Source organism: Cynoglossus semilaevis, chromosome Z, assembly GCF_000523025.1.
Source record: "Cynoglossus semilaevis isolate Cse_v1.0 chromosome Z, Cse_v1.0, whole genome shotgun sequence".
Classification (NCBI taxonomy): Eukaryota; Metazoa; Chordata; class Actinopteri; order Pleuronectiformes; family Cynoglossidae; genus Cynoglossus; species Cynoglossus semilaevis.
Genome location: NC_024328.1, coordinates 10,365,051 through 10,382,734, shown reverse-complemented (window position 1 = coordinate 10,382,734; position 17,684 = coordinate 10,365,051). Strand labels below are relative to the sequence as shown.

The 17,684-nt window shown below is 41.0% G+C and overlaps 3 protein-coding genes across 3 annotated transcripts in view; 2 read left to right on the top strand and 1 right to left on the bottom strand.

Annotated features, from left to right (window-relative positions):
* The window catches only part of hs3st1l2 (heparan sulfate (glucosamine) 3-O-sulfotransferase 1-like 2), a 16,569-nt gene extending 9,369 nt beyond the window's left edge, over window positions 1-7,200 (top strand). Inside the window, exons 2-3 of the mRNA XM_008336286.3 lie at window positions 3,901-4,320; window positions 5,208-7,200. Of these exons, the coding sequence (XP_008334508.1) occupies window positions 4,045-4,320; window positions 5,208-5,873 (942 nt within the window). The 5' untranslated portion in view covers window positions 3,901-4,044 and the 3' untranslated portion in view covers window positions 5,874-7,200. The remainder of the gene's footprint in view (window positions 1-3,900; window positions 4,321-5,207) is intronic.
* A 1,313-nt stretch (window positions 7,201-8,513) lies between these two features.
* h2az2a (H2A.Z variant histone 2a) lies at window positions 8,514-11,305 on the bottom strand. The gene is made up of 5 exons (XM_008336289.3): window positions 11,190-11,305; window positions 10,134-10,211; window positions 9,903-10,016; window positions 9,647-9,776; window positions 8,514-9,545 (listed from the first exon to the last, which is right to left on the bottom strand). Exons 1-5 carry the CDS (start codon window positions 11,190-11,192, stop codon window positions 9,484-9,486), a joined length of 387 nt encoding a protein of 128 aa, XP_008334511.1. The 5' UTR covers window positions 11,193-11,305; the 3' UTR covers window positions 8,514-9,483.
* Window positions 11,306-11,912: 607 nt separating this feature from the next.
* Window positions 11,913-15,096, top strand: LOC103397871 (transcriptional activator protein Pur-beta). The gene has a single exon (XM_008336288.3). The coding sequence runs from the start codon at window positions 11,937-11,939 to the stop codon at window positions 12,855-12,857; it is 921 nt and encodes a 306-aa protein (XP_008334510.1). The 5' UTR covers window positions 11,913-11,936; the 3' UTR covers window positions 12,858-15,096.
* Window positions 15,097-17,684: the final 2,588 nt, after the last annotated feature.

Below are 17,684 nucleotides of genomic sequence, written 5' to 3'. Positions count from 1 at the left end.
CCCCATCTTGCCCCCCCCCCCCCCAACTGCATGTCTCCCACTCTGCTGTAACTCTCTGTTCAGGATAATCCTTCTCCCACCTATCAAATGCCATCACTCTGTAAAAATATATTTCCAAAGACCTGGATCACAGGCAGCAGAACGCTGCGTTCCTGCAAAGCCACGGCACACGTGCATATGAGAAAAGACGCACACACACTCAAACACGCACCATAATTTGTAAGACATATGATTTCTTTTTTAAAAAAATTGCAAATCGGAGCATCTGCTTTTCACAGAAAATGATACTACGCTCTGGCTCATTTTTTTTTTCTTTCCCTTCTCATCACCTGCATTTCAGTTTGGCGAAGTACTCGTGTTTGTCAATATGGAGAATCCACGCATCATTGACAATTCTGGCATTGTTCTTATTGCTGTTGTTTGTCCTCCCCATCAACGCCGGCTAATGTGAATCACAAGAGGCGATGAATGGGAAAAACAAGGACTTGCAATGACTCATGTGAGCCTCATTAGGCAGAAGCTAAGAGGCTAACTTGGAGCTCATATGGTGCTGATGAAGAGCCGTTCAGCCATGTGGAGCTAATGCAGACGAGCATTTTGTTCAGATTTTCTTCCATTTATACCAACAAACCAGAAAAAGGGACTGTTGTAAACTCTTGAAGCACTGGTACTAATTTAACTGTAAGTATCAAAATCCAACGCATTCTGATGAAACTACAGTTGCCAGCAACAAACTGAGCAAATTAGCAGCCAATTAGCAATTATGCTGATTGTAATTGCCATTGTTTTTCTTACCTGACACTAATGGTTTCTTCTGTTTCCGAGAACAGAAGAGGAAGCTCACACACCACAAGCTAAAGCTAAATTAGCTTTAAGCTTGCTATTATAATATCAGTAACATTAAGGTTATTAATGTTTATTAACAAGGGAATTTGTTCGAATGGACGAACTTCATCCAACAGCTAAACCACCATCATCTAGCCAAACACACTCAAAAGAAGTTCAAAGAAGCTAACAATACTTAGCAATTTTTCTTTTCCATATGTAGCGTGTTACTGGTACTGTGTCATGCTACATGAGCCACCTGCTGGGGACTAACCTTAATAAGCAGCAGTTACATTTACTGATAATGGGACATGAAGCTTAACCTTAAGTAAAAACCAAAGTAAAATAAAGTTATAAAAATTCTATTTAGCTTGCTAGCATACAGGTGAAGCTATTTATTTATTTGATGAAGCAGAATTTCGTGCGTTGTTGTCAAAAAAGCAGTGAAAGAGTCCAGGGTCTGAATACTACATTGTGTGTAAACTGAAATGGTTTTGAATTAGGAAGTTAGTGAGTTGAAAAGAAGTGAAAAAAGAGGGAAATAACAAAGGTAAAAGCAGACAAGGAGAGGTTGTAAGGAAAGAAGGAGGCGAGAGAAGAAGATCACAGGGCGAAGTGGAATGGACTTGACAGCAGGGAAGTATTAACACACACCTGTTAACACAAAAGTCACAAGAGACTCACGCCCACTTAACGCAAGGCATGTGTCTCTGTGTGTAGCACATTCACCTACCTCACGTACACACACACACACACTTATCAAAGATCTTTTGTCTCTGCAGCCTCTGACTGAATGTTCAGTACACCTAGCATTAGCTTAGCGCTCTATGAAATGTTCAAAATTGTTCCAAACAGAAACAAAACACCCAGACATTTTTAGAAAACATTTTTGTTAAACATGAATACTGTATAAGAGTGTTAGGTAAACTTTCTCAAATGGCTATCAAGTTTTTGTTAATTAAAAAGAAATTTAAAATACATTTTTAAAAAAACCTCAAGGGGAAAATTTTAATTGCCATCTATCGTCATGGGCCGGGTGTGATTCTTTGTGTGTCACAAGTGGCCCCATGGTCGCGATTTCTTCATTCCAAGTATAAACACTAGGGCAATGGATCAGATTTAGAAAGTCAGCTGAATCAACAATGTTAAGAGTTAATTTAAAGTTTTTTCAAATTTGACTTTTACACTGTGTATCGGCACATCTTAAGCGAAATGGTTTGAGTGGTCGTCAAACCCAAAATAAGATCATTAACATGTTGTAGGTACATCCAATGTGCAGAAGTGCAATAAATAGTTTGATAATGAACGGGTAGTTAAAAACGTTTTTACGAAAAGGTATATATGAAACACAGTATGAAACAACCAACGCTTGCTCTTATTTGAGTAGAAAAGTTGTGTAATGTTCACATTTTACCTTGATATTTACATTTATGTTTACGTTCCCTAAGGTTTGCATCGTTTTGTGCTTACTTAAATATTGTAAGTATGTATTTCTATCTCACTATCTACTTCTTATCTTGTGTCTCACCGTGTACCAAATACAGTGATTTTACATACCTTCGAATAAGTATTTTACTCTCTGATCAGTTCCAAATGTCGCCTTAATTTTACATTTTCTTTCGTTGTTGTTTTTTTTGCAACTTATCCTTGATTCCAGATGACCATCTCCTCAGTAACACCCACACACCAGACCCCAGTTCACTGGAAATAACACACACCAATTACTGATTGCAACATCAGTGACGACAGTGTCACCAAGTCAGGGTGTAGCACAGGACGCTGGAGAAGCAGCGAAGCTCCCTGAGGTTACAATTAGTGACTTGCTACAGGAACAGTGTTTGAACATCTGAGCCGCAATGCTACTGTAATTAATAAGTAAGTCCAATCAGAGCAGCACTAACTAACACTTCCACCAGCAGCAGCAACAACAACAAGAACAAGAACAGGAAGGAAAAAATAACAAGGTTTGAGGGAAACAAATGCGAGGGAAACAAGTGTTTGCTGCACAGATTCTACAAAGAGGTTCTTTTTATCCAGAAGAAAAAAACAAACTAAAATCTATTAAAGCCACACCTCTGAGAATGTTGATCAAATTCAGTGGGAAAAAAAACTATTATTTAATTTGGAATTTTAATTTCATTTAATAATTTATTTTACATTTTTCCAAAATGTTTCACGATTCTCAGTTTCTGAACAAGTAAAACTAAGTTTTGTTTTTTTTCTTACTGACTTATTGTGTACAGATGTCCATATTCTAAATTTACGTATGTGGAAAACATTTTGAAGAAAAATTTGGTGTAAGGTAAAAAGTTTCCACTTTGGACTTTTTGAAGTCCGGTGACTAATGACAAAAGTCCAAAATGTCAGAGATCCCTGTGTTCTGTGAGGCTGTACACCTTCAACAACTGAATGAGAAAACTAGTGGTGGGCGGATCGATATATAAATATAAAAAAATATATAAATATCGATAATATTGATACAAAGTCAGTATCGGTATCGGATCTATACTAGCCTGGTGAGATCGGTTCTTTGCTTTAAGTTACGCTGCTGTTTCTGCAAGAGGAAACAGCCAGATTGCCAGACTCGCCGCTCCTGTATCAGCGCAGGCACACTGTGCTCCTCCTTACCCCCTCTTGTGTTTAGATGTTGCACTGCCAAAATATGCAGTATCGCACACTACCAGAGAAAATCAAAAGATTTCGAAACTCTAAAAACAAAGAGCAAAAGAACACTGGAAAGAGAGGCAAGAACGAAGGCGAGGAGAGATAAAATTGAAGAAAGAATGAAAAAAAAGAAAGTGAAATAGAAAGAAAGGCAGAAATCAATGAAAAGAAAGACTGTAAACAAAAGGGACTAATTAAAAAAACAAACATTCTTAAGACTTCTCTGAGAGTCAGAATAAAAAGTTCTGCGTTGAGGAACTAAAGTTAAGACTTTTTTTTTTTAATGTCAGCTGGTTTCTGGTTCACCGCCAGCCTTTTTGCCAAATGGACCGTTGTTGTTTTGATCGACTTCTTTGGCTGGTACTGAGGCAGAGTGGGCATTGACCTTTGTCTTTTCTTCTTGGCTTTTAGGTTGTGACACTGAAGAGCTCCCTCGTGAGGCCACCTGCAGACTAATAACAAGCACAAATCCCAACAAGTCTGGCAGCTTGATGAGTGTGTGCACATAACCAACGCACCAACCCAGCGTGTGTGAGTGTGTGTGTGTGGGGCGCCATGCTGTGGACGGTGCTCCTAGCTCTGTTGGTGCTTCTGCTGCTGCAGACTCATCTATCTGTGTGCTTAAGGGAATTACGCTCTGGGGTTTCCAGCTCCCCTGCCTCCATCTCCTCTTCATCGCCCTCCTCCTCCTCGCCCCCCTCCTCCTCCTCCAACAATGCCACCCAGCAACGGCAGCCTGGAGCTATCATCATTGGTGTGAGGAAAGGTGGCACCAGAGCCCTGCTGGAGATGCTGAACCTGCACCCAGACGTGGAGGTGGCCAAGGCTGAGGTAAATCATGGTCACTGATTCCTGAGAGTCGAAGAGGATTATCTCCGCTACAACACTTTTTAAAACTTTTGGGATAGAACTTATAAGTATTTCCAAGTCTTGTTTTATTTTCTACAGATCAGACCACAAATATATCCGAATAATTTCATTTATTTTTCTTGTGCACCCCCTTGTGGCAGCTCGCACACTGCACCGCACTAGGAATTCCTGTTCTAACCTTTTTTGCGCTAGATCACAGTTAAAGTTAATACATTTTAAAATGTATTTGTTTTTACCGCAGCTTTGTTTTAAAAACAGCTGTATTCTGGTATTAAGTGCAGGTCAGGGGATGTTTACAGTTGTAGCAGTGTGGAGTGGGCGTCGTCACACTTCATAGAGCCACACTTTTGACTTTAATGCAGTGATTCCACTCAGGCCAAGCAGCGATGTCCTGAAATCAACTACAGCATAGAAGTTTGAAGATTAGTTTCCTCTCCTCAAGTTAAAAGGTACTGAAGATACTTCAGTAAACTTCCCACTCACTGATGTAATTAAGAGTGGCACCAGATAGGGTGAGATGAAGGCAGATGATCCGCTGTGGCGATCCCTGTAGGGAGCAGCCCACGAGAAGGGGAGGAAGTTGAACAAGCGTGAGAGTTACGGATGACAGCCGTAACAACCTCGTTCACTGTGTTCTTTGATATATCTGTTAATGCACAGAGCCAGATGAGTGTGGACAGGTGAACTTCTCACCCTGTCTGAACTCTGAGGTTTACTTATTAAGGAAGACAGAGCAGCTCCTGAGCAGGAAGATGAAGGATGACAGGATGATTCCTAAGCAGTCGCAGATTAAGAAATCCTCATCACGCTAGTGCGAGCTGACAAATTCTCCCCCTCATTCCTTTCAGGTGCATTACTTCAATGTGGAGGAGCACTACCGCAGAGGCCTGGCCTGGTACAAGACCCAGATGCCTTTCACTCTACCTGGTCAGCTGACAGTGGAAAAGACCCCCGGCTACTTTGCAGCGCCTCAAGTCCCAGCACGTGTCTGGGCCATGAATCCCGCCGTCCGCTTGTTACTGATCGTCAGAGACCCGGCTGAAAGGCTGGTGTCCGACTACACCCAGGTCCTGCACAACCGTCTGACCCGCCACAAACCCTACCTACCACTGGAGGAGCTCCTGCTAAACGAGGGCCGCATAGACCCCGGCTACAAAGCCCTGCACAGGAGTCTGTACCACCAGCATTTGGCCCGCTGGCTGGAGGTCTTCCCTATGGACCAGATCCATGTGGTGGACGGTGACGCACTCATCAAAGATCCTTTTCCAGAACTCAGAAAGGCAGAGAGATTCCTAAATCTCCCACCCAAAATTAGCCCCAACAATTTCTACTACAACACCACCAAAGGCTTCTACTGCCTCCTGTCTGCCGGACATGACAAGTGCCTGGACGAGTCCAAAGGCAGGCCGCATGCACCACTCAGTACGCAAGCCTTCAAAAAACTCTGCCGCTACTTCAGAAAGCCCAACAAGTTGTTCTTTGAAATGGTGGGGAGGTCGTTTCCCTGGTGCTGATAAGCAAAGAGGGACGTGACCCACATTCAGGGATTCAGAGTGCGACAGAAATGGACATTCGTCTTAGCAAATAAGTGCCAGGAGTGGGATCTTATAGCAATGAACATCCAGCGTCAATTTTACCGACTCAGGTACAAAAGTGGGCGACGAAAGACACAAGACATTCGCCGAATTGAACAATTTTGTCCGTGTGGCTAAAAAATATGTAGAGTATTCAGGTGCCTCCCTAAAAAGACTGACACGACAAATCTTCATCTGTGACCTCTGTGCCAAACACCATGGAGAAACTGAAAACGCAACTGATTTTTGTGACGTGTTGTGACGTGAAGTGCGTGCAGAACTTCAGTGATGTAGAAATAGACAAAGTGAGGAAGCGATGGTTACAAGATTGTTTTGTTTTGCACTATGAACTCTCGATCCATAAGGGCACGGTTTCCTTGTAGACAGAACCTGATGTTTCTTAAAGGCTGTAAAATGTTTGTGTTAGCAGAACTGTTAGCTTAGTCACTCTAATTACTTCAGTCTCGTCATTTTAAAACAAAATGTCATGATTTAAAAAATACAATTACAATTTTTAGTCTCTTCAAGACTAATGTAGTACTATGACTTGGTTGTTTTTGTTTTTAAAAGACATTTCTCAAATAAACGTGTTTCCTACTACGTGTCCTGCGTGAAACCAGCTGTGAGGTTTAACAAGTTTAGAGAGAGATCAAGAGATCAAGCACAAGAACAAAGAGCAGCTGCGACACCAGGAACAACACCAGTACAGGTTTCTTTTCATCACAACGTGCTAGCTAATCAGCTCCAGTCTCATTGTAACACAAAACAACTGCAGGTCACCTGGAGGCCTGGATGATGGGCTACATCAAAAAAATAAAAAAAATAAAAAATTCTCCTTCTCACTTGATGTGTATCCTTCACATACTTCCTGAAAAGCTCCATGAGTAATTTTAGTTTTTAAAGCAAAAACAATGGAACATTTATACATTAAAACCCATTTAAAAAATAAATTAAATGGAAACTTCTGACAATAGATACAGTACATTAGCTGTGACTATATGTGACTTTTCATTTCAATAATCTCCCTGAAAACTTACTCAAAGTAAAACGGCCAAAACACAAAGCTTCTAGACACATGAGAAATTCACAAAAACTCGTTATTAACATCAGACATCTTGAGAAATTATAACATCTGTTCCGGGATTTTTTTGAACATATCTGCTTACGTGAAAAAAAAGTTTAAGACCATAAACTCGTCTGTAAACTGTTATTCGTGAATAATACACAATAAGAAGTTTAGTTGGGGTTTTTTTCGTATAAACCTGAACCTTTGTTGCTCCGCGCAGCAGTTTAATGGAAGACAATGTTTTCCAACGAGTCGTTAATGTGTGACAGGAAACATAACACAATAAAACAACGCGACCAACAATTAACTAATTAACTTTTGAAAAGTACGTAAATGTAAGACTCACCGTGCTAAAAACGCATTTGGCACGTGAAACATTGCGACGAATCCGTTCCTTTTTAAGGACTAATAAATGCTACTTTTTTTCGCCAAACGACTTTTATTTTGAAAAATAGCTTTGTATTAGTAAATTTTCGTTTAAAATGGGACAGAAATGTTTTTCAAAATAAAACATATTTCGCGTCGATTCTTTTGAAAGTGGTAACCCACGGCCCATTAGTTGGGTAGTTCTGCTGTAGACTAATACAAATATTTCTACGTTTGTTATTTTTTGTAAATGAGGTCAATGAATGATAGTCTTTTATTTATTTTAGCACTAATGCTAAGGCAAATGTTTAAAAAAACACTTTTTCAAAAGGGTTTTGAGATTTTCCTTTTTGAGAGGAATAGTAGAAACTAATTACAAAATTAAGAGTTTAAAATGAACAAACACATAATCATTGTTTCCTCTAATTACAGACAAAACACGTTTTTTATAACTCGTTTGAATGAACACTGTCATTTTTAATTAATAGCCTACATGAGGCATCTCTTCTATGCTGTAGAAGAAAATTAAACCATCAGTGCCTCTTCTAGCTGTCATCCTCCTGCGGTTCTCTGGAGGAAAGTGAACAGTAAGAGATGTAAGAATAAACAGATGATTCTTGCTCTTTGAAGATGTGAAGGTGGCTGGTCTTTTATGTGTTCCTGCAGAGACCCCTGCTAATGTGGACAATACATCTGACATTACATTTAATCACCTCAATAGGAAGTTCAGAGGAAGTCTTCATAAACGACTTTGTTTAAAACCAAACAAATTTGATAATCAAAACTAAGAGTCAGTTTCTAAAACACAGCCAACATTTTTGGAACATGTTATTATTCTACAGAGTTCTACAAACAAGTAACCACCATCAAGAGTATATTAGTCGTTTGATGTTACTTTGCCTCCCCCTTGTGGCCGAATGTTAACTTGCAGAACAAATACTGTAGGATAATCAATGAGTAGTTTAAGGTTAAGAGGTTGGTCTTGAACAGCAACTTGAATGACGCTACCAGACGATATATAAGTCGATACGGTTTTACCTTTTACCGTATTACAAGCCGACTCTTGGTTGACTGTTAAGATTGGATGACAATGCTTTGCAGGGTTCTTAAATTACAAGTTTCAAAGAAAAACAAAGTGAAAACAACAGTGCAGATTAGTTCATGTATTGTTGGACAGTCATAGCACCACGTATATAAAACGTACAAAAATGTATAAATGCAAATTTCAAGTAGTTTTTCAAACCAAAACATGCAAACAATATTTATTCATATTTAAAATGTGCAGTCATTTCCCTGACATGACCGGTGTTTTCTTATTGAAATAAAAGATTAAACTTTGTTGTGATTGAGCTAGAGTTAAGTATTTTTCTTTCTGTATACATTTAAGTACTTGGCTAAAATATTTTACTTGTGTTGCTTATATGACACATACGTACACAGATATAATAAGGAGCAATATGTAGTTAAAAACAATGTCAGACTCCTTTAGCCATGTTAAAATCTGCAGAACCAGCATTGTCTGATCAAAGCACATTATAAAAATGTGAAGCTTAACACTGAACCCTGCCAAAAAGTTGACACAATACACTGTAGCAGGTGGTTGAAACATTTTCATCTTTTTTTTTCTTTTCTTATTTTTAAGAATCACTATTCATGTGCACTTCAAAAAGGATACAGTACATTGTTAGGGATAAAAGCACCATGTCACATTGTCTAATTTGCCATTCAAAACAAACTAATCGTTGTAAAAACTTGTATCTTAGTAAAATATTGTAACTCAAAGCAAATAACCACAAACCAAGTCTTTTTTTTATATAAAAATGGTTTAACTCTTTTTTCTTTAGTATAAAACATTACAGAGTCCCAGGCCAATCAAACAATTTCACTGTCACAACTTTGTGATATTCATTAACTTCCCAGTCAAACATTCTACATTGACATACAAAGGTTTTTGTTGTTTCTTTTGTTAAGGGATTTACTGAACCATACTAGTTATGGTAAAATACAACGCAAAAGCCTAACAATCACTCTTTGTTTGCTATAACATTAATAAAAAAGGACAAATGTGAACCCGTGGTCCAAACAAAACCCCAGCCCCAAATTATGATCAAATGGCATCTATGCAGTCTTCTGCTGGCCCTTCTTCCCAATAAGGGATTTGTGGATGTGCGGAATGACACCTATAAGGACAGAGAACATGTGAGTACAACATCTTCATCAGTTTTTCTAAATCGTAGTAAGTGACTAATAAAATTGATGGACAAGTAAAGGCTGTACATACCTCCTCCAGCAATTGTGGCTTTGATAAGGGAGTCCAACTCTTCATCCCCACGGATAGCCAGCTGCAAGTGACGGGGAGTGATACGTTTCACCTTCAAGTCTTTGGAGGCATTGCCTGCCAACTCTAGTACCTATGAAAACAGATGAGCACACACACAAAACAAGTAAAAATGGTGCCAACTAAAACGTTTGATATTTTAAAGGCGACAACATAATTTGTCAACACAAATGCAAACAAAAGAAATGAAAAGACTCACTTCAGCAGTGAGGTACTCGAGGATGGCTGCACTGTACACCGCTGCTGTGGCTCCAACACGACCATGGCTGGTTGTGCGGGTTTTCAAGTGCCTGTGGATACGACCCACTGGAAACTGGCAGGAGACCAACGAATGAAAGCGTGACAACAGTAGAAACTCTGTTATCGATTACCACAATACAAATACATTAAACCGAGCTCAAAATGGCAAAATAGCTGAGAAATAACTTACCTGCAGTCCGGCTCTTTGGGAGCGCGACACAGCCTTTGCCTTGGCTTTACCACTGTCTTTTCCTGCCTTACCTCCTGCCTGTGACCAAAGCAAGGTCATGGTGTTATTAAATGCAAAACATTGACCCACAAATGTCAAGCAGTGGGACAGAGAAAATGACAGTTCAGGGAATTGGACTAATACTGCCTCATGTTCAATTCACTGACGGGCATTTCCAACAACAAAAATGGGCAACACACGCCTAAAATTAATACTTAGTATCACAACATTGTTGAGATAAACAAACCATTATTAAATTCAATTGATGTTTACATACATTGTTGTTCCCACTTTCCCGCCAATGCTAATAAAAACAAAACGGCTAAAAGGCGGCACCGATGGCGGTTACCGGAAATCACAGGTATAAAATAATAACTGTGAAAGTATAAAGTTTGACACAAAATACTGCTTCATTCTGATAAAAAAAATAGACACACACATCGGAGCGGTGTGTGGCGGCGCGGCAAACCGACAACAGAGCCGCGGTTTTAAAAAGCTTGCCTTCGGCTTCGCATTCTCTAGTTTTAGCAGAAAAACAACTCTAGCGCACAAAGCCACATAGGCTAAAAAAATCAGAAATACGAATAAGGACTACTTCCATTTAATAAAACATTTTGAATTATATACAAATCAACTAGTAGGGTAACAGCGATGACGCTAAAGTTAACCTGCTAACGGCTGCTAATCCATCCGTTGAGAGACTGTATAGTTAAATGCATGCTAAATTGCCCAAGTCCTAATATGGTAATAGTGTAGCTTATTGTAAAACAAAATGTACACGTTTTGTACACATTACACGACTAAAACAAGTAAGCAGCTAAACATAGACTTCAGATAGTAATGCTATCGTGTTGGCTGACAACCATTTGGATACTTTTCTTAAAAACCACACATCCTCTAGTAGTCGAATCTTCTTCTTTTATGATTTTAACACAGCTAGCCATGCAGGTCAACGTTTGTTGCAGCGCAAGTATATGTGTATGCACCGTGAGTGTAATTAAAAATTAAGACACGTACCATTTTTCCGAGCCGTCACTTGATTCTAGAAGTCACTTGACAGAAAACAAAATTCGGATCCCGAAAGCAAAGACACAATAAACCCTTTCGCAAATCTTTTACATGGGACCGCTCGTGGGAGTTAGGGTAACCAATTGGAGTAAGCGTTGTTACTTCGAACCTCAATTTGGACCAATCGCAGGGCGGCTTGCATGACAATCGCCCATCCCCCACCCGAAGACCGTCGTGCCCATAGGTTGAGGCAGACTTTGCGCACGGAACCAACAAGTAGGCGGGACTACTCATCCTGTATGTGCGTGTGTGCGTGTAAGCACGCGCTTGTGCCCAAAATGTAAAATTGCATTATGAAGAGGTCAGTGTATGGACTTACTCTTCCATTTTAGTCAGGTGACACACATACCTGCTCTAACCGTAGACATTATCTGTATGAATAAAACATACAGTGAGACACCGCAGTGAATAGTTAAACACTGTGTTAGTCCGTTAGAAGTGATCCATAAGCTCCGCTGTAAATATCATATACAGTACACTACCGTCACTCCAAAGGCAATTACGTCTGCTGAGGAGCAGGCCGACTGACAAACGAAAACGTCAGAATCACGCACGATGTTGTGATTGACTGTTACGACGACCAATCACAACGTAGAATTCGGTGTCCGGTTTCCTTTGCGAGCGCAGGACCGAGGCGGAGGTGGGAGGGGAAACGGGGTCAAAGATACGCAGAGAAACGGGCTGCTGGTGGCGAAGATGGCGGATGGGGACAGTGGCAGTGAGCGCGGTGGTGGTAGCGGCGGCGGCGTAGGGGGAGGAGGCGGTGGTTTCCAGCACTACCAGCGGGAACCGGAGACCCAGGAGCTGGCCTCGAAGCGTTTGGACATTCAGAACAAACGCTTCTATCTTGACGTGAAGCAGAACGCCAAAGGCCGGTTCATCAAAATAGCCGAGGTCGGTGCCGGGGGCTCAAAAAGTCGACTGACCCTCTCCATGTCAGTTGCGGCAGAGTTCCGTGACTATCTGGGGGATTTCATAGAGCACTACGCCCAGCTTGGGCCTAGCACCCCGGAGCAAATCGCTCAATCATCCGGTGGAGAGGACACTGGGCCTAGACGGGCCTTGAAGAGCGAGTTCCTGGTGCGCGAGAACCGCAAATACTACCTCGACCTTAAGGAGAACCAACGGGGTCGGTTTCTTCGGATCCGACAGACCGTTAACCGTGGGCCTGGTTTTGGTGTCGGTGGAGGTGGTGTGCCCGGAGCTGGTCTGCAGTCCGGCCAAACCATCGCACTTCCTGCACAAGGCTTAATAGAGTTCCGTGATGCTTTGGCGAAGTTAATAGACGACTACGGGGGAGACGAGGAGGACCTGGTCGGCAGCGGAGGCGCAGGAGGTTACAGCGAGCTTCCGGAGGGCACCTCCTTCGTTGTGGACTCCAAGCGGTTCTTCTTTGACGTGGGATCAAACAAGTATGGCGTGTTCTTGCGGGTTAGTGAAGTGAAGCCCAGTTACAGGAACTCTATAACGATTCCCTTCAAGGCTTGGAGCAAGTTCGGGGGAGCGTTTAGCCGCTACGCCGAGGAAATGAAAGAGATCCAGGAGAGGCACCGGGATAAAATGTACGAGAGGAGAACCGGTGACGAGTCCGAGGGCGACGACGTGGACGACGACTGACGCAGAGGGAGCAACCTAAGATGAATCTGACGAAATGGTGAAAAGTTCTGAAGAGAAACAAAAGATGGAGGAACGACTATTTTGTGCATGACGAATCGAACTTTGAAAAAAAAAATATTGCTAAAACAACGGAGAAAAACACGAAAGTATGTTTGACTAAGAAATCACTGTCTATATAAGAGAATATGTCCTAAAGATTAGGTGGATGTTATAGATAAATGAGTGCGGGCTGCAGTAGTCAGCTCCTGTATGAGATTCCCTATTGATGAAAAATATTTATAACTATATATTTATATACATCTATAGCTCGTCCATTTGAAAAACCTCATGTGTAGCCCAGCAGATTAAGTTTGACAATGCTCAAAGACTCAGCCGTGCAGGTCGTCAGTCTTCACTTTTTGGTTGATATCCAAGGGTAACGTCACCTGGTGCTAAACCTAAGTCAGTGTGATTCTTAACAGGCAGTGTGTGAAATACTCAAATCAACAGTTGTGGGAGTGAGGGAGGGCACCTGCATCACTCGCCCTGGTTGCATGTTTTGTTTTGTTTTTGAGGGGATGGGTTTGGGGGGTTTTGGGTTCGTTTTTGTTTTTTTGGTCTAAAGTGACCCGCAATGAACTGCTCGCCCAGGCGGAGCCCGAAAACACCCATAGCCGTGACATCTGCTGTAGTGAAGCACCCCTTGGCCTCACAGAACAAACCTTCTCAGCCCAGCATCTTTTATAAAGGTGGTCTGTTACAAGCACATGTCTCATTTGGACTCCCCCTGCCCCCCTCCCTCCAACAATCCAAATGGGTCCAAATATCTCTCTCTCCTTTTCCTGGACATCCCTCAGGTGCTGAGCCTCTGCTCCAGTAGCTGCTCACACACGGCCTGTTGTGTCTCAGGGCTGTCGAGCCCCTCGTGTCTTTATGGGGGCGGGGGGAGTTATCAGCGTAACCTGTGCCGGCTTCATCCTCCAGAAGTTCTGGGTGCAGATCTGGTCGGTCAGTTGTTGCAGTCCGCAGCAACCAATGTTGTTTCACATGATCCCGGGCCACACATGACCCCCGTGACCTGTTGGTGAAGGGAGGGGGATTCGGTGTGCTCGGGCCTCTAGCGTGGTCAAAGTTAAAGCTTAATATTGGTGGGCTTGAGCTACGGTCTCAAGGGAAACCGACCCTTGTTGACTTATTTAAGATGCACTATTGAAATCCTTTAATCATGAACTCAGATCATTGAATGGCAGAATGATGTTCAGTCTGATTGTAAGGAAAAATTTAAAAAAAAATTAGGTGCTTTTAAAAAAAAGAAAAAAACACAAACCCACAATGGGGGGTGCTGTATCTATAAAATAAAATAAAATATATATATACTGAAAGAGATTTAGCTACTAAAAAAAGCTCAAGTATAGAGTTATTTTTCAAAAGAGATATATTGAATATGTCTTAGGAATATGAGACATTTATAAGATAATGCTGCCTGAAGTGGCTTATTTAAAACACTAAACTTGGATGCAACTGTCCAAGGTGATATTTCATACCTGCTTTTTTTTCTAACATTTCTTTTAGCCATTAGGAAATAATTAACATGATAAACTGATAACACAGTACGTTATCACAAATTTGACAAAGCAACATCAGTTTTTGTTTTTTGTCAGCAAACAGCACTCCAGGTCACTTTACAGAGCATCGAGTTGTCTTCTTTGAAGTCCCTTATTTTGTCATTTCTGCAGTCATCCACATTTTATTTTTAGCGTTCCTTTTAATAAAAATAAAATATATAGGTTTGCATGCCTGCTCTGCTGCAGAGCTTTGTGTTTTTTCGTTTACGTACTCTGATTGCTGTATGATGGTATTTATCCATATTTGAGAGCATTTTAAGTTGTTTCGCTATATAACAGTAGAGAAGAATAAAGGTTAAAAGTTTACTTTTCGCCCTAATTTTAAAGACAGCCACCGGTTTCCTGTTACCATCATCGTCCTCTCTCCTCGGTTTGCAAACCTCTTGTTGAACTTTGTTACCCACAGCAGAGAAATGCCATATTAAAGTATAACAAACATCTGGGAGCAATAGTGTTTTTTTTCTTTTCTATTATTAGGAATATACTATATATAATATAACAGATGAGATTGATCTACATCCTTCTTCCTGTACTGTGTTACGTGAAATGGCAGCTGTTCGAGTCATGTGTGTTCTGCTGTAATATTCTACCACGATCCTTTCAACGAGAAATAAAAAAAACATTTTTGCTCAGGACAAGGTTTTGGGGGTTTTCTTTTTAATATATTTTAGCCTGTATTTTAGATCAATATAAAACAAATTATTCATCAATTTACTACTTTTTTGAATAAAGGTTGGCAGATCTATAAAGTAAGAGCCTGGTGCGATAGTGGTCATTTTTTCCCTGCACTGCCCCCTTTGGGTAGATGGGATTATGGCAGCGCTCTACCACAAGATTTTTGTTTTCTAACTGTAACAGTTTTTTAAATTTATTGACAATAATTCCCCTGCAGTTCGCATTGAATGGAAAACACGAATCAATGCAATTTCCCACACTGTTGCATAACTAAGAAAAAAATAAAATAAAAATCAACAACTATATGTACAATATATACAACAACTAAAAGCTATTGTTAATAGGCCAAATTGTGGAAAGATGAGTGGAGGAAAAGTGTTCTGGTGCTAATTCATAAGAAGGGTGATGCACAGAGTTGTAACAACTACAGAGGGATAAAGTTGATGAGCCATACAATGAAGATTTGGGAAAGAGTAGTTGAAGCTAGGTTGAGGCAGGAAGTGGAGATTTGTGAACAACAGTATGGTTTCATGCCTAGGAAGAGTACCACAGATGCAATATTTGCCTTGAGGATGTTGATGGAGAAGTACAGGGAAGGTCAGAAGGAGCTGCATTGTGTATTTGTAGATCTAGAAAAGGCATATGACAAAGTGCCAAGGGAGGAATTGTGGTTTTGTATGAGGAAGTCAGGAGTGGCAGAGAAGTATGTTAGGACATGTATGAGAATAGTACAACAGTAGTGAGGTGCGCTGTTGGGAGGACAGAAGACTTCAAGGTGGAGGTGGGACTACATCAAGGATCGGCCCTGAGCCCCTTCTTGTTTGCTGTGGTGATGGACAGATTGACAGATGAGGTCAGACAGGAGTCCCCATGGACTATGTTGTTTGCAGATGACATTGTGATCTGTAGTGAGAGTAGGCAGCAGCTAGACAGAGTACATGTGTGTAAATAGTGAGGTTACAAGGAGCAGAGTTGGTGAAGGTGCAGGAGTTTAGGTACTTGGGATCAACTGTTCAGAGCAGCAGAGACTGTGGAAGAGAGGTGAAGAATAGAGTACAGGCAGGATGGAACAGCTGGAGAAAAGTGTCAGGAGTGATCTGTGACAGAAGAGTGTCAGCTAATGTGAAGGGAAAGGTTTACAGGACGGTGGTGAGACCAGCCATGATGTATGGTTTAGAGACGGTAGCAATAGGCAGAAGACAGGAGGCGGAGCTGGAGGTGACAGAGTTAAAGATGCTAAGATTCTCTTTAGGAGTGACAAGAATGGACAGGATCAGGAATGAGGTCATTAGAGGGACAACACAGACAGGAAGGTTTGGAGAAAAAGCTAGAGAAGCCAGATTGAGATGGTTTGGACATGTGCAGAGGAGGGACAGTGGATACATCGGTAGAAGAATGTTAGAGATGGAGCTACCAGGTAGGAGACAGAGAGGAAGACCAAAGAGGAGATATATGGATGTAGTGACGGAGGACATGCAGATAGTTGGAGTCAGAGTAGAAGATACAGAGAACAGAGAGAGATGGAAATGGAATGATTGATGGAATGATTCACTGTGGCAACCCCTGAAAAAGGGAGAAAAAGAAAAAGAAGAGGTGTCTTAAAGTTTAATCTGTGCAATATTTGGTCAATATTAATATTCAGTATTATTATAAACCTCTCATTTGTACATGGTGATGTATACACAGTACTTGTAATTATATATTGGTAAAAAATTTAAAATTATTTTCTACATTTTTGAATGAAATAAATGTATTTTGAACATCTTAACATATACCCAAGCACAGTTATTTCAAGTGTTTGTATGGTCCAAAACAGGCAGACACCTTTTCAAACCACTAGTGTTTTTTTACTGGGTGTTTCTCGTCCCTTACATGTTATTAATTCGCCTGCTGTATTCAATGTACGTGCATATGATGTCGAGCATCAGTGGAGAGGACATACTGTACATACAGTGCCTATCATAAGTATTCACCCCCTTGGATGTTTTACCCTTTTAGTGCTTTCATAAATCAATCATCATACAAAGTAATGTCAATGAAATAAAAATATATAAAGAAATATAATTGTTTGCATAAACAATCACCCCCTTCCAGTCAGTATTTTGTAGATGCACCTTTGGATGCAATCACAGCAGTGAGTCTGTGTGGATAAGTCTCGATAAGTCTTGTACATCTGCCCACAGCAATTTTGCTCCACTCTTCCTTGCAAAACCGCTCAAGCTCTGTCAGGTTGCGTGGGTATCGGGCATGAACAGCCCTTTTTAAGTCCAGCCACAAATTCTCTATAGGATTGAGGTCTGGGCTTTGACTCGGCCACTCCAGAACATTTACCTGGTTCTTTTTTAACCATTCCTGTGTAGCTTTTGCAGTATGCTTCGGATCATTGTCTTGCTGGAAAATAAATCTCCCAAGCCGTAGTTCTCTTGCAGACTGAATAAGATTGTCCCCCAGGATTTCAGTGTATTTTGCAGCATTCATTCTGCCCTCTATCTTTACAAGCCTTCCAGGTCCGGTTGCTGAGAAACATCCCCACAGCATGATGCTACCA